The 20,875-nt window shown below is 37.4% G+C and overlaps 2 protein-coding genes across 2 annotated transcripts; both read right to left on the bottom strand.

Annotated features, from left to right (window-relative positions):
* Positions 1-7,520: 7,520 nt before the first annotated feature.
* Positions 7,521-8,492, bottom strand: LOC118855029 (olfactory receptor 5L2-like). The gene has a single exon (XM_036765163.1). It carries the CDS (start codon positions 8,490-8,492, stop codon positions 7,521-7,523), a length of 972 nt encoding a protein of 323 aa, XP_036621058.1.
* An 8,876-nt stretch (positions 8,493-17,368) lies between these two features.
* Positions 17,369-18,313, bottom strand: LOC118853901 (olfactory receptor 5D18-like). The gene has a single exon (XM_036764135.1). It carries the CDS (start codon positions 18,311-18,313, stop codon positions 17,369-17,371), a length of 945 nt encoding a protein of 314 aa, XP_036620030.1.
* Between the last annotated feature and the right edge of the window lie 2,562 nt (positions 18,314-20,875).

The following is a 20,875-nucleotide window of genomic DNA, read 5'->3' as shown; positions in this document are numbered from 1 at the left end:
ATTCCCAAACATTGGTTAACGATTCAAATGCGATCCACCCCTAGATCCCAGCAAAATAATCTCTTCAATCAATCATCCCCAAAATAATTATTAATAATTCAAATGTCCACCCCTAAATCCTTGTATCCATTACATAGGATCAATAATATCATAACAATAAAACAACACAGCAAGGATAACACAAAATAAGTAAACAGAACACTATCATCATTTCCACCCCCCTTGAACGATTGGGGCTCAAAATCTTGGGGTGAGGGGTGAAGGTCTCATTTTCCATAGCTTCTTCATGCTGAAATTGGATGTAGAGATGGCCCTGCCCCCAAAAAGTCCCATTCCAGAGGTCATTTCTTTAACGAGCTGGCAGGAATTCCAAGAATGCTACATGCTTAGGCAGTCACCGGAAAGTGCAGGGTGCTTAAGCCTGAAGGAAACAAAACTAGCAACAAGGTTAGCCAAAACAAAGGACAAAAAGAATAGTCTGTGAATCTATTATTATAACCTATTCACGGTAAAATATATGGTTCAGGGGTACGATTTGGTAATTATTTTCCCCTGAATAAACAACTGTTACAGTGTTGTCCTTCCCATGGGCTATAACTTCTGCAGCCTTTGGAATATCATCTGGCTTCCGTTTTACCCATACCTTAGCTCCTGACTTTATTCTATCAATGGAGCAAGACCCTTTTGCCCCTCTAGTAGTTATTTTGGGAGGAGGGTCAGTTTTCACAAAGGGTATTTTTTCACAGGGGATAATAATGACTTGAACCATCCTATCATTTCTACAAAATTGTACAGGTTTTTTACCCATATTCTGGAGTGTCACAACAATTTCTTTTTGATAATTAGAATCTATCACTCCAGCCAATACATGTATTCCTTGAGCCGCTAATCCTGGTTTAGGTAATATCCATCCAAGATGATTCTTGGGGATTCTCATACATACTCCAGTAGGGGTTTTTCTTATCTCTTTCCTATTTAACCTAAAATTCTCTATACAATGTAAATCATATCCTGCTGAACCAGGTGTTCCTGGACTTGGTAGTGGGACATCTTCCCTCACAGTCCAAAATTCAATGTTTTGGATCTCACATGTTTGCTGTTCTCTGATCTGCAGATTTGGGGTCATCATTCTGGCTAGAGGTGTACTCCCCCCTAAGGGCCTATTATTCAAATTACGTAAGGCAATAGACAAATTATCCTTCCAATGTCGATATGAATTATTTGAGCTTAATTTTCTCAGCTGTTCTTTCAACAATCCATTCATTCTTTCAATTAGCCCAGATGCTTGTGGGTAATATGGAATATGATATATCCATTCTATATTATTCAACACACAATATCTTTTCACTTCTTTGCCCTTGAAATGTGACCCATTGTCACTTTGAATCTGCATTGGGGTTCCATAATATAAACTTACAATATCTAGAGTTTTACAGGTGTTTTTCTGAGTTGTGTCTTTATAAGGACAAGCCACTAGTACACCTGAATAGGTGTCAACACACGTACATACATATTTACATCCTTTATCCTGGGGTAGTGGGCCAATATAATCTATCTGCCAAATTTGGGCTGGAACTTTTCCCCTTGCTATTTCTCCAGTAACTATCCTAGGAAGAGTTCGTTCTTTTTCTAATTGGCATATACAACACTCCTCTGTTATTTGTTTTAACAACGCATGAGAAATACTGATACCTCGATCCTGTGCCCATCGATGGGTGGCCTGGACCCCTAAATGGCCAGCAGTCTGGTGGACCCATCTTGCTAAGGCTGGGTCATTAGTTGGAGTCAGAGTAGGGACAATACATTCAGTAGCAATCTTTGCTAGTCGATCCGCATGTGCATTGTACTCACGTTCTGGTGTGGTCAGGGTTGCATGAGCATCAACATGAAAAACTGACAGATCTGTAACCAAAGACATGTCCCATATATTTTCCCATAACTCTTTACCCCAAACTTGTTTGCCATGAATCTCCCAATTCTGATTCCTCCATATAGGCATCCACGTAGCTAATCCATTAGCTACCGCCCACGAGTCAGTAAATATATGACACTGTCCTCCTTTCTCTGCTCTGATGGCCTGATGCACTGCCATCAGTTCAGCATATTGGCTACTTCCACCTATCCCAGAACTTTCCAGAGTTCTCCTTGTACAGGGATTATAGGCTACTGCTTTCCAATGTCTCTTCTGTCCTAAATATTTTGCTGTCCCATCAGTAAACCAAGCATGTTTCTTCTGTTCTTCATTTAGTCCGTCATATCCATTATTCCATTTCACTAAGGATGGTACCATCTGTTGCTTAGATTCAAGGGGCTTTTCATTGCTCTCAGTATTAATGTTCGCCACAGATTCATGTAGAGCAGAAACTCCATTTTTGCCTGCTCTGGACCTATTCTGAATATACCACTTCCATTTGATTATGCTTGCCTCTTGTGCATGTCCAATTCTGTGAGAAGCTGGGGTACTCATTACCCAAGTCATAATTGGAATTCCAGGCCTTAATACCACTTCATGACCCAGAGTTAGTTGCTCAGTTTCTACTAAAGCCCAATATGCAGCTAACAGCTGCTTCTCAAAAGGTGTATATTGCACTCCAGATGAGGGCAGTTTCCTTGACCAAAAGCCTAAAGGTACACTTCGGCTTTGTTGTTTTTGCCACAGACTCCAATTTGCATAGTCATCTTGTACAGTCACTTGTAACTCCACTGGCCCATTTTGCATAGGCCATAAGTCTAGAACTAATTGAATAGCAGCCTTTGCTTCCTCAAAAGCTCTACTTTGTTCAAGTCCCCAGTCAAATTCATATTTCTTTCTGGTGACTTTATACAAGGGTTTTAAAATCTGTCCCAAATGTGGGATGTGGTGTCTCCAATAACCAAACAGCCCTATGAACTTTTGGGCCTCTTTCTTATTGGTAGGGGTGGGAAAATCCTGGATTTTTTGTCGAGCTTGTGGGAGAATTTCTCGCAGTCCTCTATTCCACTGTATCCCCAAGAATTTTACAGTTTGAGCTGGCCCTTGAACCTTTGCGGGGTTGATTTCCCATCCTTTGCTTTTCATATGGTCAATTAATAATGCTAAACTCTCCTCCACCTCCTTTATATTCTTTCCCTGTATCATGATGTCATCTATGTAATGTGTAAGCTGTACACCAGGTAACTTTAATTCATCCAAATGTTCAGCTACAATCCTGTGGCAAATAGTTGGGCTATGAATATATCCTTGCGGCAGGCGTGTAAATGTATACTGTCGGCCTTGCCAAGTAAAAGCAAACTGATTCCATTGCTTGGGGTCTATTGGGATTGTAAAGAAGGCATTGGCCAAATCAATAACTGCATACCAAGTCCCTTCACGTTTTTGTATTCTCTCTATTAAAGTAACCGTGTCTGGAACAGCAGCATACAAGGGAGGAGTCACTTTGTTTAGCTGTCTATAATCTACTGTCATCCTCCATGTTCCATCTGATTTTCGGACTGGCCAGACAGGGTTGTTCCATTGAGTAGTTGTAGGGACTAACACTCCTGCCTCAACACATTCTCTTATAGTGTTGGCAATTTCATCTTGCCCACCTGGCACACGATATTGCCTCAAAGTAATTACTTCAGAAGGTTCGGGCAAAGTGATTGGATCCATCTTGATTTTCCCCACTAAGACTGCATTAATGCCTATTTTCCTCACAGCAAATTGGTATTTCCCTTCAGGTAAATTTAAGGTCATACCCTTCAAAATGTCTATTCCAATGATGTATTCAGGAATAGGCACAATAACCACACTATATTCTTTCTTGGGCAACCGTCCAATTTTCATCATTAATTTAACTTGCCTGGCTGATATTTCAGTCCCTCCTAGTCCTGTGATGGTAATAGGAGTTCCATGGCTGAACTTGTCTGGATTTCCATAAATAAGGGTGGCCTCGGCCCCAGTATCTATTAATGCCTCAGTTACCGTACTTGACCCATTTTTCCAATATATGGTCAAGTTAATGTGAGGTCTACAATCCAGCCTGTGTATTTCCTTAATTTGGGCTGGGGCCTGGCCTGTTCCCTAGTATTCCCTTTCATGTGATTCACTTGGGTATGAAGGTTCAACATCTGTAGCATTTGCAGGAGCAGTTCTGATTTCCCTATCTCTCCTGTTATCAAGGCCTTTATCTCTGTACATTCTATATAATTCATTGGTTGGAATTCCATCTATCATTTCAAAACCTACCCCTGCTCTCAATAAAGTAGTAAACATTTCTTTCCTTGTTACTCTCCTTTGGCGCCAAGTTTGCTGGTTATTCACCCTTCTCTCTTGAGGAGATCTATCCCTTCCCCAGTCACCTAAGTCATGTAACTGTAAAATCTTATTTATCACTGTTGTAAGACGGCTCCCTACTTCTCCAAGTAATAAATTCAAAATTAGTTGTTTATAAGCAGGGGGAGCTGTCCTAATTATTAAATTCCTATGAGGCAGTTCCATTGAATCATTGTAATATTTGTCTGCAGTTCCTGTCATAATGGCAGTCTTCATTACCTCCTCCTTTAGTCTCATGATACAATCTCTAAGTGAATACCAGGGTCTGTGCTCAGTGGGCCACATAGAATCAGTAGCATATCTCTTATTGCATCCCACAGCGGCTAATGCCAACAGAGTAGTCCTGCTATCACCATCTCCTTGCTGATGATGTTCCCTAAAAGCTTGTTGAACTAGAGGATCATGGCTGATACCTATGAATCTCATGCAGTCTGTCCCATCTACTGATATTCCACCGGCCCCTTGATCACTGAGTCTTACCATCCAAGATATCAATGGTTCTCCTATTCTTTGGCTGAATCTACTCAAAATATCTGTGACCTCTTGCGGTGAGAAATCTTCCTGAATTTCCCTTGTAACTGAATCTTCACCTCGGGTTTCTGTCTTCCTCCTTTGTATGGGTCGAGCCCTTGTCTGATCATTTAACCATCTCCTATTCTCTGTGTGAGGCACATCCTGAACCCCAGTAGTGTTTTGTGCCTCAGCCCCTAACATTGTCTCATTCTGTCCCCACTCACTTCCTCTGCCACCATGGCTAGGACGAAGCAGGCAATCAGGCTCTTTCTGGGCTGGGTTGAAATGCACTCTGGGCTTTTTTGGTCTCCTGTTGCTCTTAGCCACATTAATAGAAAAGTTCTCATTTGAGTCAGTTTGGTCTTCTGCTATCTGAGATTCCCCTTCTTCCTGTGGGGTAGGAGTGCCCCCATGTCTTTCACTTAATCTCAATCTTTCGTATACTAGCCGGTAGGCTGATAACACTATCCAGCTTTGCCTAGATAGTGATGCCCCTGACTCAATCCCAACTTCTCGTAAACACTTTTCCAAATCCCTAGGATCTCCTCTCCGTAGCCTTGGTTCCCAGTTTTCACAGGGTCCAGCTTTTTTAGCCAATTCTTTTGCTAGGGAGGAATAAAATGGATCCTCCCATCCTGGGATATTCATCTCTTCCTCTGGAATTGTTCTGCTTCTAAATAGAGATCTTATACCTAGCGATCCTGTTCGTGACGCCAAATGTAACAGGAGGGCAGAGTTTATAATCTCAAAGAGGATCATAAACATGTCTGAAAGGTTCGGAACCGCCGGATATAAGAAACTCTCAAAGTAGAAGGCAGAAGAATCAAAACATTTATTTAGGCTCCACAGTAACCAACCCATGAACCAGAAGCCCCATTTTGATATGTTGATCAAAATCTTCCAGGCCCAATAAGTACGCCTTGCAAGAGTAACCAGGAGGCTACAGAGAAGCATGATTGCGTAAAGCAAAATCATGCTTCCCCCTCGATGGTAATAAGATTACCCACTGGCCTGAAGTCTTTGTTCAGCTTCCTCCCGTAGATCAGCTCTGCTACTGGCAGCTCCTGCCTCAGCTGTGGCTGTGGCTGTAACTGACGTAACTGTCGTAACTGCCTCTGTAACTGCCTCTGGCTCCAACTGTCGCTGTAACTGTCGCTGTAATGGCCTGAAGTCTTTGTTCAGCTTTCTCCCGTAGGTTAGCTCTGCTACTGGCAGCTCCTGCTTCAGCTGTGGCTGTAACTGTGGCTGTAACTGACGTAACTGTCGTAACTGCCTCTGTAACTGTCGTTGTAACTGTCGCTGGCTCCAACCGGAAAAGGAAAAGAGAATCTTCAAGCTGTCCTCTCCCCTCTTATAGGGTTTTTGACATCATCAAGCTCCGCCCGAATGACCAGGGCCGATTGGTTCCTGAGTTGGCCCCTCCCCCTAGCATAGACATTAACACCTCCCCTCAGCCAGCCCCATGACTCATCACACAGGAAGCTGTCTGCTTCCCGGCATGCTCCCCGGGCCTCCTGCCCCGGAAGAGCAAGCCACAGCGTCCAGGGAAGCTCAATGAGGTAAGCTGAGTCATTCAAAGAAAACAAAGGCCATTCTGGTTACAGGGTTCTGACTTGTAATAAGGATTCCTGGAACTTATGTGAGCTACACAGATAAAATGAGGGAACATAGAGGAGCGATTAGGGAAGGAAACGAGCTTGGACATTCTATAGGTCAAAAGTCCTGAAATCTTTGGTATAGCCACAAAAGAAGTAGATTATCACACCCTTCACAATAGCAAAAGTAATATTAATATGTAATATTTATTAAAAACCCCCACAAAAGAGATGGAACATGTAGGAGTTGGGAGGGGAGGAATGGTGTTGTAAAAGAAACCCAGCCCTTATTTTCCCTAATTATCAATGACAAGCACCAGAGAAATCCTGGGTCCAGGCTGATTATAATATAATTCACGCTATACCTATACAATGAAATAATTGAGAGGACAACAATTAAATTAAGTTTGCATAAATGATAGGACCATAATAGGAGATTGGGTCGTCACTTGTTAGGATCCCTCCACCTATTCCTTCAGACTTCACATACTGTTTCCTTCTGTACTGCTCAAAATATTCCTCAGTTTGTGTCATATCCCCCTTTCAGACTGTAGGGGGCTTAAGGAGAAAAACTGTCTTATCTAAACTGATTTTTTTTTTTTTATCCCAGAGCCTAGCAAAGTACTCTGTGTACTATACATCCCGAAAATGTCACTTTTTATTGAGCTTCTAGGAATAAAGGGAAAGGGGAAGAACATCCCTCTTCTCTCTGATTTTTATTCTTGTTTTACAGTTTGGAGTTTGAGACTGATCAAAGAAGACAAATCAACAATCATTTTTATTTACAAGACTCTCAGCAGTATTAAGACTTTTATTGTATCATGTTCCCTTGTATTAAAAAAAAAAAACATTTTGTAATTATCCCTTTCCTGATCTTGTGTTATGGTAACAAATTAGTGTCCTCCAAAGAGTTAACTTTTTTTTAGACGAATTAGAATCCAGACCTTATGGGCACAAGTCTAACATTTTATCTAACATACCCACATTGTTTTTTTTTCTTGTTCTTTAAATCAAATATAATTCCAGAACCACACCAAAAATACACTAGTATGTGACTTCACAAGGAAAAGCTCAGTGATTAGTAGGCTAAAACAATTCATTGATATTTACATAAATTCTTAATCTCCTCTCCTTCCCCCCAGTTTGGGGCATGGAAACATCATTTCCAGCCCTATCACTTTCCTAAGGGCATCTTTTACATCCTTGTTCCTCAAACCGTAGATTAGAGGATTTAGCATTGGTATTACCACAGTATAAAACACGGTAGCAACTTTGTCTGAATCTAGAGTATTTCCAGATCCTGGTCGGCAATAAATGAAAAGGATTGTGCCGTGGAAAATCACAATGGCAGTGAGGTGGGAGGCACAGGTGGAGAATGCTTTGCGCCGGCCGTCAGAAGAGCGGATTTTCAGAATGGTGATGAGGATAAATATGTAAGAGGTGAGGATGATAATGATGGTGCTGAACTCATTTAAACTGGCCACTGTGAAAAGCATCAATTCATTGATGGAGACGTCAGAACAGGACAGAGACAAGAGTGGGGGCAGATCACAGAAAAAGTGATTAATGATGTTGGATCTATAAGAAGCAATCTTAAGGGCTAAACATGTGTGAATTAGAGAACACACTGTACCACAAATATATGAGCCACAGACCAACTGGCTGCAAATCTTCTGGGACATAGCAGTCATGTATAACAATGGGTTACAAATGGCCACAAAGCGATCATAGGCCATCACTGCCAGCAATATGACTTCAGTGACCACACATGTACAGAACAGATAGAACTGTGCAGTGCAACCTAGGAAAGAGATGACCTGGTCTTCTGTTAATATATTGACCAGCATTTGGGGTACAATGATGGTAGAATAGCAGAAATCAACAAAGGACATGTGGCTGAGAAAAAAATACATAGGAGTATGAAGGCGAGGGCTGATCTTTATCAGGATAATCATTCCAAGATTTCCCAAAACTGTGACAGCATAAATGACAAGGAATAGCAGGAAGAGTAAAATATGGAGTTCTGGGTGATCTGAAAATCCTAGCAGCAAAAATTCTGTAACTGCAGTGCAATTTCCCTCTTCTTCCATTATTTCACTATGTTGAAGGTTGAATAAAGCACAAATGAAAAATTCTTCTTTTATATGGTCCAAGAATAAGTTTTAACCATCTCCTAGGAAAACAATATTAGAATCAAAGTTAATACATGTTTAATTGGAGAGAAATATTATATGACTATATATGTATTTATTATCTTCATATTTGCCCTTTAAATATCAAAAAAACATAATCAAGTTTGTGTACAACATGCAGAGACAGTATCCAGATCAAACAAAATGCATGATGACAGATATTATACAGATTGACATGTCATACAGATAAAGATAATATCTAGAACTCAGGTAATATAGTGATCTTACATACTATCTGTATCATATATGCCTTTATGTGGATCTCTGTGGGTTGCAAACTAATAAGCAAAAGAAATGCACACACTCTCTGGCTGCATGTAATACACATAGTATATACCTTGGTCCAAACTCAGATCATATGTGCAACCTAGGCTGTATAGTTTATGTCAATCCCAAAGAAACAAAGCAACCTCTCTCCCTTTCTCTCAATCTCTCTCTCTCTCTCTCTCTCTCTCAAACACACAAAAAAGAACATATCACCATTTATTAAAAACATGTTTAACTTATTGATGAGAGATTCCATATGCATTCAATAGTCAAATATGAATGTTTGAATTTTCCATCAACAATTTCCATATTTTGGATTATACTCTTGGAATAACTGAGAGCAGATAGATGGAATTTTGCCTAGCTTAGTATTCACAGTGAGTTCAGTTTATTTTGTTCAGCAAAAGTCATGATGGCAAGTTTTATCCAGCCATTTACATGATACCTCTCTCATTCATCCTATAAACAAATTCTATATTTGTGTGTTTGTGTGTATGCATATATAAATGCATGTGTGTATGCATGCATGTATGTATGTGTGTGTATTTATATCACTGTTGGTTACTTATATAAAGCAACTTTATGCTATCCAGGAAAGAACACAAGCTTGAGAATCATAAGTGCAAAGGTGCAAAGATTTAGAGTTGGAAAAAATCTTTACTGCCCATCTAGACTCCAGACTAATCCTTTCAGGGAAGCACTGTTTCCTAATTCTACCTCCAGTATTTATCATTAGATTAATCATATTCAAGTCATTTAAGCTCTCTGAATGCCAGGTTCATCTTGTACAAAAAGGAGATATTAATGCTTACCATATCTACTTCATAGGTTTCTTATGACACTCAATGATAAGAAATAAGAAGTGAGTTCTTTAATTCTCAAAGCTCTATGTAAATGCTAGCTATTATTATGTGTTGGTATAACCCTCTCCATACACTTTGATTGTGGTATCATTCCCTTTAAAGGTTAGGTTTCTTTAAGATTATAGCTCCATATAGTTATTTTATGTGTTGGAACTGCAAAACCAAGGAGAGATAATGACCTACAAAGACTTTTCTTTTGGGATCCAGTTACCTCTAAAATCTGCTTTGGTAAGATGCAAGCACATTCCAAGAAGACATAATGTCATGCCCCATGCCCCTTCCCATAAGTTCCCCTTTCAGCCCCTCATCTAGTGAGGAAGCGTTAGTCATGCATTGATTTAGTAATGCATGAAACCACTTTGGAAAGTGAAGGGAGTTCCTCATACTAGAAAAATGAGTCTTCCCTTTTCCTGAATATAAATACTGTTTGGGAGGAAAACAAAAATAGAGGTAGAGAGCATCAGACTATATCTCCTGATTTCTCTGATTCAAAGAGGATCATCAATTGGTATATTTAGAATGGAAAGGGATTTTAGAAGCTAGTTGTTCATTTCCTTCATTTTACACTTGAAAAATGAGGCCTAAATAATTGAAGCAAAATTTTCCAATTCACATTATTTCAGTTTACATAAGTAGCAGTGCTGGTAAAAATTACCTGTTTGTACTATATCAAAAGAAAAATCAGTCCAATGTGCTAACCTGTAGGCAGGAGGCAACTCTCTTGGTTAATGAAGGACAGCACTTAGGATGTTTCTAAGGGAAGGACTAACAGAAAATGCCTGGCATCACAGGAAGGGTGAGTAGAAGATTTGGGCTGTGGGTCTGTCTGCCCATGCGCAGTTTTAAAAGTCAGGTCTTTGCACCTTGCTGGGTACAAAGAGAGAACTGAGACGAAGATTTGGACACCTCATTGGACACATATCCAGGTCTGACACAGGCATGCATTTATCTGGAATATGATTCAGTTATAAATTGGGCTTTTACCTGGCAGTTTCTCAAGTTAGAGGTCTTGGCTATTGCCTCTAATCATATTTTCTTCCCTTAAAGCAGAGAAAAAGAGGGGTTATGAAATGCCATATATGAAGCAATTGGCAAACCTTGAATCACTATGGGTAGATGAATGTTTCCCATTGTTAATAGTATTATTTTATATTGTTATTAATGACAGAATTGTTATTACCAAATGTTCATTTTCCATTAATTATATTATAAAAGAAATCTTCATAGATGCGTTCTGTAACAAAAGAGGGGGGAAAATCTCAGGAAGCAGAACTCCGGAATGAGAGCACAATTCAGGCATTTCTCTTGTAATGGATTTTTAAATTATTTCTAATAAAATATCACATACACTCCACTTTTTTACCTAGCAAAATAAGCTGTAACTGCATAGACAATATAAAGGTCAGAGAAAGATGACTGATTAACCTATCTATATGATCAATGCAAGGGGCTTTATAATTTAGTTTCCCCCTGGGAACTAAGTCCCCTAAGTATGCTCTCGAAATTATGGATCTCTGTGGGTTGCAAACAATTAGTCAAAACAAACATACACCCTCTCTGGGCACCTGGATTGAAGTTTTTGTGACATTGCTCCCCTAGGGAAAAAGAAATGGACAAATTCAGAGATATATACATGATGTAGGTAAGCATTTGGCTTTTTTCACCTTTTACACATGATGACAAAGACTTGCCTTTTAAATTCATGTTCTTGTCCACTTTGGTCAATAGTTTCACTCATGTGGAAATCATCTTGCACGTTTCTCTCTCCTAGCAACCTCAGACTTCAATTTCTCTTAGTTACTATACCTGAATTCAAGGCTGGATTGATAATTATGGTTCACATTCACATATATCTTCTAACTTACACTCTGGTATGCCCATGAGTGTCTGAATTTGATGATAAATATGCCCTGTGGCCAGTTAGATATAGTAGGTTAGAAATTTTTTTTTTACTTGCTTCTTTACTCATCATGACTTCTTAGATGCTGAGAGAAATCTAGAAGTAATGTGCATTCATTCCCACAAGATTTGGTGTTGGACAGGGTCTCAGAATGTGTAGGTCTAGAAGGTCTGTTCCTGGTAGTTATATTGTGGGAGGGCAAGAGCAGATAAGTTGCAAATTGCCTGTATTTCCAAGGTCTGGTTGTAAAGGAGGATGGTAACTCAAATCAATAAGAATTTTTTAGTGCATATGATGTAGAAGGCACTGAGAAAAGTTGTTGGGATAAGAAAAAAGGCAAAAAACAAAACAAAGTAAAACAAAACAAAAGCAAAAAAAAACCAGTCCCTGGACTCAAAGACATAACAATATAAATGCATTATACTTTGGGTGTTTATTCAGATATGTCACTCACTAATCTTCATTTCTCTTAGTAAAACACTCCATTTTTCTTCAAATTATTCTTATACAGTAGCAACTCAAGTCTTTCACCTCTTCTCTTTGCTATGTTTTTGACAACTTCCAGCTTGACCATGAGCAAAACACTTAAAATTTTGTCTAATCAGTGTAGTGTGTAGATCAATCACCACACTACCTGGATGCTGATACTAAAACAATCAATTGAATTTAGATTTTTAAAAATATCATATAAGATTGAAACAAAGAAGACTGAACATTTTTATTGAGGCCAATGAAAAACATTAAAGACTGAATGATGGTAATCATATTGTGTATCCGGAACCATAGTTTTATAAAGGCAAATATTTTAATATAAAATTAGAACTCAGTCAGATAAATATTCAGAACATCAAATGCTATTTGGAGGTTCAAGAGTCTCATTTCAATGCCTCCATATAAGCAACAGAAAATATGTAATTGTCCTAATGAAGCCAAATCAATGAATATAATTAAAGCATGTTCTCTTTTTGGGTGAATGTACAAAATCCTTTATAAATATTTCTATCAAATAAAGACTTAGAAAATAACAATAACACAATTCCAAAAGGTCTTTATTACTTACTCATTTAAAAAATTAGTTCTCCTGGACATCTAGTTTTTCTCCCACAATAATGTCAGGAAAATAGGTCAGTATTGTCTATCTCAATGTATTAGAGTTCCTTTTGAAAAACAATGTTATTAAAAAATGAGAAAATCATACTTTTATTCACCCATGATAATAGCTGAAGTAAAACTCAAACAGAAGAATTTATGTCTATAGCATTTCCTACTTAATTTCCTTGTGGCCTGAAGATACTAGGAACAAGGAATTCTGGGAGAAATATAACCCAACCCATGCCTCCTTGTCCAAACATAACAACATTGAAATACAATATAGTATTTTGCCTTCCCAATCTGTGCTGCTGGCCTGTGATACTGAAGAAGAAGCTATGCCCTAAAGCTTGGTGAAATGTGTGTCATTCTTTCAACTGATTTCGATCACCACAAATAGATAATGTTCCCAGTAAGGCCAGTGAAGCTCACACGCTCCAAAATGTTATTACTTGTAGTTATACTATGCATCTTGTAGGACATTTATGTATCATTTATCTTTTGTTTTATTGGGAAAAATATTCCAAGTACCAAACAATTATTTCTAAAACATACTGTAGGCATAAGGTTCATTGACAAATCAAAGACCATGTCCATTCAGATCATGTATTTTTTCTCTCTTTTAAAAAATATTGATGTTATGTTTTTACACTAAAAATATTTCAAGATTATCCCTATTCTATGAGATCTCACATTTAAGAAAAATATTTTTAAACAGTTTTTAATTTTATTTTACCAAAACACAAATACGAAATAGAGAAAAGAAACAAAAACATATCATAAAGTTAAATATTGAAACTTAAATATAAAGTAATATAGAAAAAATGTCATGTGCATAGCAGAACATAGGAGAGGATTCAAAATATGTAACAATAATTTTATTTCAAGAAAACCTGTTTGATAAATTATACATATTGTGTTGAGAATTGTCCATCTTTTCTTTGCTTCCTTGTTTTTTTTCTTTTGTTCTCTGCTGTGCACATTTAACTTTGTTCTTTTTCCCTGCCCCCTACCCCCCAGAAGGTTATAATATAATTTAGATATTTTTTGATATATATATACACATACAGATATATACATATACTTATACATATATACATGTGTATGTATATACATATACTTTCCCAAACATAATCTACTCCTAATCTTTGTTTTTTATGTTTGTATATATCTTTTGTTTCCTATCTTTCCTGCCTCCTCTACTTTACTTCTACCAGCTACATTGCTTTCTGTTACTTGCCTATCCCCCTCCTCCACCAACTGTAGTGCCCTCCTATTACTTGCCTTCCTCCCCAAGGATCCTTCCCCCAACCTCCCATTCCCATTAATCTAAACACCCTTTAACTTTTCCCTCATTATCTGCTCTAAAAATCCCTCCCTTGCCCTAATCCCTCCCTTGTCCTCTCCCCTCTCACTAAACCCCTACCATTTTATTTCTTCTAAATTTAGAAAACTTTTATACTCTTCTAAACATATATGTATTATTCCTTCTTAAAACCATTCCTGATGAAAGTAGGTTACCAGAACTGCCAGCCCTCCTCCCCCATCTAAATCCTCTGTATCCTTTCTTCTTCTTTCACCTCTTTTGTATAAAATAGTTACTCTTTTTAGCTGTTTCTAAATAGTTTTACTTTTAAAATGCATGTCATAGTCAGATTTATCCCCCTCTTTCTTATGAGCTCGACAATTATGAATAAGAATGTTAGACATACATTTTACATTTCATGTTATATAAAAGGTAAGCAGTCTGTTCTTATGAATCCCTTATAGTCAGTCTTTGGTGTGTGCTTTATGTTTCTCTTGGTTCTTGTATGTCTAATGTTCTATTAAGTTGAGGATTTTTTTTAACAAAATCTTGAAAGTCTGAGGGTTTGTCAAATGTCCATTTTTTTTTTCATTCAAGATAATACTGAAATTTGAAGAGTGTGATAGTTTTGGCCAGAGCCCCAGGTCTTTTGCTCTTCCATATATTGTGTTCCAAGACCTGCAGTCCTTTAATCTCTCTGCTGCTAGGTCTTGTGTAATTCTAATTGTGGAGCCATCATATTTAAATTGTTTTAATCTTGATATTTTTTTAATATTTTATCCTTGAGCTGGGGATTCCGGAATTTGACTATGATATTCTTATGAGTTTTCCTCATAGGATCTCTTTTAAGTGGTATGTGATGGATGTTTTCTATTTCTACTTCCCTGTCTTGTTCTAATGCTTCAGGACAACTTTCTTTAATTATTTCTTGTACTATTATATCAAGATTCTTTTTTGATCATGCCTTTCAGTTACTCCAATTATTTTTGTATTTACTCTTCTTGACCTATTCTCCAAATCTGTTGTTTTTCTTATGCTTCACTTTCTCTTCCTTTTTTTCATTATTCACGTTTTCTTTAATTATTTCTAGATCTCATATAATTTCACTGGCTTCACTTTGCCCAAGTCTAATTTTCAAAGTGTAATTTTCCTCCTTCAGATTCTGGACCTCCTTTTCTAATTGGTTAATTATCCTTTCATAACCTTCTTGTTTTTCTTGGATTATTTTTATTTTTACTCCATCTCTGTCATTTGATTTTTAAAGTCTTTTTTAAGATCTTTCATAAATTCTTTTTGGGCAAGTGACCATTTGACATTGCTCTTTGGGGGTTTCTTTACTGCAATCTCTTCACCTGAAGGTGAACCCCCATCATCTCTATTCCCGTAATAGGTTTCTATGGTTAGACTCTTTCTCCTTTGCCTGTGCATTTTTTTTTTTGTAGTAATGCCTCTAGCTCTGGGGTATGGGAACTGGTGCCTCTTGCCCCAGATCTTTAGTTCTCTCCTCTAGCCTGGAACCAAAGCCAAAACTCCAACCTCTTGTAAGTGCCCACAGCCAGGGGTTTTCTACACCACTGCTTCTGCACTCACTGGGCATGTGCTGGTTCCTTCTCACCCCCATCACTCCTCACAACACAATTGAGTCTGGCATTCATCAGCAGAGGTTCCCGCAGTCTTCCTGGGCTCAAACGCACAACTCCCCTCAATATCCCGGGGAGAAAAGTTCCAGTGGCTGGGGCGGAGGCAGCCTCTCAGACTTACCCTGGGTTTTGTAGCCTGTTGTTTAAGCAGCTTCCCAGCGTGTTGTTAAAAAGGAACCTAGCCTGGAGGTGTTTAGTCCTCATGGGGACCACACCTAGTCCTGGGGTTTTTCTTCAGATCTTCTCAAACTAACCAAGAAAAACCTGGGTTGTGCCTCTATTTTTCTTGTCTCCACCCACACTTTGTTTGCCCTAAGGTGCTATTTTAACTCTTTTGCGGGGGAAAATCTCGAGAGCTTGGAATTTTCTGACCTACTCCACCATCTTCCTAGAATCCTCTCCGAAAAATATTTTTAAAGCAAAACTAATAATATAGTGACATCATTTGAAAGTGCACACACCATTCTATACTGTAGGGCCTTTGCCTTTTCTCCATTTTTAATATTTTTTTTTAATTAACAGAATACTATTATCTCTCTTTCCCTTTCACCATGCATATCTTTGAAAAAAAGATGAAAAAAATGATTCCTTGTAACAAATACCCAATGTCTAGCATAACAAATTCCCTCATTGATTATTTGCAAAAAAAATATATATACTTCTCATTCAGCACCCAAAATAAATCATCACTCTGTCAGGAGATTGATGGAAGGTTTCATCACTGATCTTCTGAAAATACAGATGGTCACGATAATTATCAAGGTTCTTACAACAGTCTATGTTGTTGGTCATTGCAATGCTGTTGTTATTTTATAACTGGCTCTTTCCTGATTATTTCAGTCTACAACAATTTTTAAAATTCTTCAAAAGATTTCATTTGCATAATATTGATTCTAGTTCTCCTGAAGTCTGCACTAGCTCACATAAGATTTTCTATCTCTGAAACAATTTCCTCATTTTTTACCACAAACCAGGATTCCATTACATTCATAGATAAGAATTTATTTCACCATTTTTTATTTGATAGGTACCCTTTTAATTTCCACTTTTTTGTACATAGATTTTTCCATTTCCATGATCTTTTTAGGTATATGCCAAGCACTACAATAGCGGGGTCATGGGGAACACACTGTTTTTTACCATTTAGGTATAATTCCAAATTTCTTTTCTTAATATTTGTCCACACCCATAGGTGCACCAACAGTGCAGTACTATATCTATTTTTCAACAATCTCTTCAATACTAATCTTTTGGGGGGCATATTTAATAATCTGATAGTTGTGAAGTGCATAATTAGAATTTTTTTTTAATTTGCATGTTTCTAATTGATAGTTCTTTAAAACTATCCACATGTTTATAGATAACCTCGGTTTCTTGCCTTGAGAACTGTCTGTTCATATCATTTTCCATTTATCAATTGGGGAATGGCTCTTGTTTTTGTAAATTTTAATCAGAAGTGAGAGTGAATCAATAAAATTTGTTGGAATTTGTTTCCCCAAAAGTATTTCCTTTTTAATCTTAGATTTCTTCAATATTTTCAGTAAAAAATATTTTATCTAATCAATATTATCAATTTATCATCCTTATTCATCTTTAGCAATTATTTCATCATTGTTTTTATCTAGGTCATTTATCCAGTTGGAGCTTATCAGGCATGGATTGTGGTCTACATATTTGTGATTTAAAATTTTAATTAATAGGAGATATGCTCAGGAAGAAGAAATTTTGATTTCCATTAATTTGATGACTGTTTCTTTTACATCTTTGTTCCTCAGGCTGTAGATTAGAGGATTAAGCATGGGGATTACCACTGTATAAAACACAGAAGCTACTTTGACTGTGTGTCGAGAGTTCTTGGAGTTAGGAACACAATAGAGAAAGAGGATGGTCCCATGAAAGATAGTGATAGCCATTAGGTGAGAGGCACATGTGGAGAATGCTTTACGTAGCCCACTGGATGAATTCATCTTCAGGACAGTGACGAAAATGAATACATAAGAGGCCAGGATAATCAAAAGCGTGCTCACTTCATTAAAAGTGGCAGAGATGAAAAGTATTATCTGATTCAAATGCGTATCAGAACAAGAGAGAGTAAGAAGTGATGAGAACTCACAGAAAAAATGATTAATTGTGTTTGAACCATAAAATGATAACTGGATAGCAGAGCATGTGAGTAGAAGGGAACAGACTATACCCCATGTATATGATCCAGCCAGCAAGAGGGCACAAAGCTTCTGGGACATGGCAACAGTATATAGCAAAGGATTGCAAATAGCCACAAAGCGATCATAAGCCATTACTGCCAGCAGGAAGGACTCAGTCACTACAAAGGTGCAAAAGAAAAAAAATTGTGCCAAACACCCAGAGAAGTAAATGCTTCGGTCCTCTATGAGTAAGTCCACCAACATCTTGGGAGCAATGATGGAGGAATAACAGAAATCCACAAAGGACAAGTGACTGAGGAAAAAGTACATGGGGGTGTGAAGTTTGGGATTGACTCGAATGATGCCAATCATTCCTAGATTTCCCACCACAGTTATAGAATATATGATCAGGAATACCAGGAAGAGGGACAATTGAAGTTCTGGGTAATCTGAGAAACCCAAGAGGACAAATGTTGCAATGGAACTCCGATTTCCCTCACAGGTCACCATGACTCATGATGGAGAAAAGAATCAGAAAGTCAGTCCTGAAAAAAAAAAAAAGAAAGAAATGGTATTTTAAAAACATATTAAATGTGTATTCTTTGCATGGTACTACGGTACTCATTGAGGGTATAAAGTAAAAATAAAACAAAATTATATCCCCCCCCAAAAAAAATCCTGTGCTTTCAAGGAGGTGGGAATCTAATGGGTAGATCTCAGGAAAAAGCATTGATGTTGATTGGGGTTTCTACTCTATTACTGATTATAGAATAAAATCCATGTGAAAACCTCAAAGAATTTAATTGTGAAGTAAAAAGGCCACTGCATTCAATCTCTACCTGAACAAGAGTATCCTTTTTGACATATCTGACAAGTGGTCAGTCAGCTTGTGCTTGATAATGTCCAGTGAGGGGGAAGTCAATACCTCTCAAGACAGCCCCTTCCAAATTGGGGTGGCTACAAATGTTAGCACACCACTCTACCCCCAACCTTATATTACCTCTCTTCCAATTTTCACCATTATTATTTGCTTTTTTTTCCCCGTGGTACCATGCAGAACAACAGCATCAATGATGACAACAGCTCCCAGAATTTTTATTGGGTGGTACATAGAGAAGGAGTAAACCTCAAAGAAGGAGACATGACAGAGTGATGCAGTCATCAAGGGAAACATTTAAAATGAAGTTAAATTGTTACGTAGGAGAAATATATTTCAGAAAGCATTGTGAAAGGAATGAGCTTCTTTAAAGACAATATTAGGACAGCTGGGAGGAGGTGGATAGAGATAAGGAAGCTAACAGTGAAGGATAGAGAAATCACTGTGATAGGGAATAAATGAGCAAGACAGAGTTAGTTAATCCTTGAAAAAATGAATTTAGATTGGTTAGCAACAGGCCTAGAAGTTTGAGTTCAAAATAAAATCCCTTCAGAATATTAGGTAACTCAGGCATAAGAATGATATTTCTCACTCTCCCCCAAGGTAGGAGACAGGTACAAGAAGGAATGGTGTTTTCCCAATTACCCTGAAGGAATTTTTCCCCTTTCTGTGAAGACAGAAAATTCTGAGAGATGGAGTAGCATTTTTATTAAATTTTTTAAGCTACTTCATTTAAGGGTAAAGGCTTTAAATTTAGTATTGTACATGACTAGAACACACTTCATTCTCCCCTTTCAATAGTTTTCTTCAAAACAGATGTCCAAGGACATCCCCTACATGAGATCTTTCCTAATACATTCAGATGCTCCTTCCTTTTGCCTAAAGGATCTTGAATTTATTTGCTGTGTATTCTTATTTTTTAAAAGTGCATGTTTTCTTCAAAAAAATGTAAGATCCACAAGGTAAGGCACAGTTTTGTTGTTGTTGTCCCATGTGTGTCATTGTATCCCTCCCCCCACCCCCTGCCAACTTATTACCATACTTTTTTTTTTCTTGTGAGCAATTTATAAATGCGTGTTGATTTATTGCTCTTACTAGAGTTAGGTCAATGCTCTAGCACATTCAAAGATTTTTGAACTTTTACTCTCATTCAGTGTGGTACACATGCCTCCAAGCTTTCTGTCATGCAGGCTTATGTATGCATTTTTAATAAGCAGATGATTTATATATTTTTCCAAAAATATTTATAAAAATTTGAATTAAGTCAGGTAAGGCACAGATTCCTAAGGCACTTCATTAGATATTTCTTCCCAAGGTGACATGGAATCATTAATCTTTGAATCTTACCATTCAACTCTTTAAAAAATCAATAATAATGATGATTAGTAGTAGTAATAATAATAACAATAAGAATAACCAGCATTCATATAAAACTTGAAGTGTTGGTAGACACTTTATAAACATCTCCTGGTATCATCACCAAAAAACTGGGAGATAGGTGTTATTTTGCAGATGAAGAAAGTGAGACAGATGAAAGACAAATGACTTGCCTAGGTTCAAACAACTACAGGTTGTTTGAACAACTACATTCAAACAATTAGAATATTAGTTATCAGAGACTGGATTTGAATTCATTTCTTCCTGACTTAATATCAAGCTGGCTATCTACTGTGCTATATTTATTGAGTATCCAATTGTACTATTCTTTTATTCACATCTCCCCATCCTTTTCATGAAAATAGGAATCTCAGTCTAGTGTGTTTTTTTATTTTTTCTTGTCCATCCCAATAAGTTTATCAAATGTACTACTTCACCATTATGCTGCTGCTGCTGATGATGATGATGATTAGTCATTATTAAGTATTACTGTTTTACTTTTCAATTTTATTAAATGGCTCAAATTTCAGGCCTTTGCTGTCACCACCTAAAACTGAAACTGATCATGTATGGATTACAATGAGGATATTAAATGATTTTATTAAATAGTCCAACTAAATTCTTGAAATTCTCCTAGGTGGGCATGAGATGATTGTCAATATAACACACTAATGAGTGTGGCTCAAATATATAATACCATTGAGAGTAATGACTGAAAAGTTATAAAACTAGGAAACAGATTACTGTCTATGAAGCTTCTCTTTATATAAAAAAGGAATTGATATTTACAGGGGTAAAATGACTTGGAGGAAATGTTA

This window comes from Trichosurus vulpecula, chromosome 6, assembly GCF_011100635.1.
Source record: "Trichosurus vulpecula isolate mTriVul1 chromosome 6, mTriVul1.pri, whole genome shotgun sequence".
Lineage (NCBI taxonomy): Eukaryota > Metazoa > Chordata > Mammalia > Diprotodontia > Phalangeridae > Trichosurus > Trichosurus vulpecula.
Note: the sequence above shows the minus strand (reverse complement) of the source record. Positions and strands in the feature narration are given on the sequence as shown.

What these genes read in the sequence shown, in the direction of transcription:
- LOC118853901 (XM_036764135.1), bottom strand. Translation starts at nt 18,313, where the DNA reads ATGGTGACCTGTGAGGGAAATCGGAGTTCCATTGCAACATTTGTCCTC.
- LOC118855029 (XM_036765163.1), bottom strand. Translation starts at nt 8,492, where the DNA reads ATGGAAGAAGAGGGAAATTGCACTGCAGTTACAGAATTTTTGCTGCTA.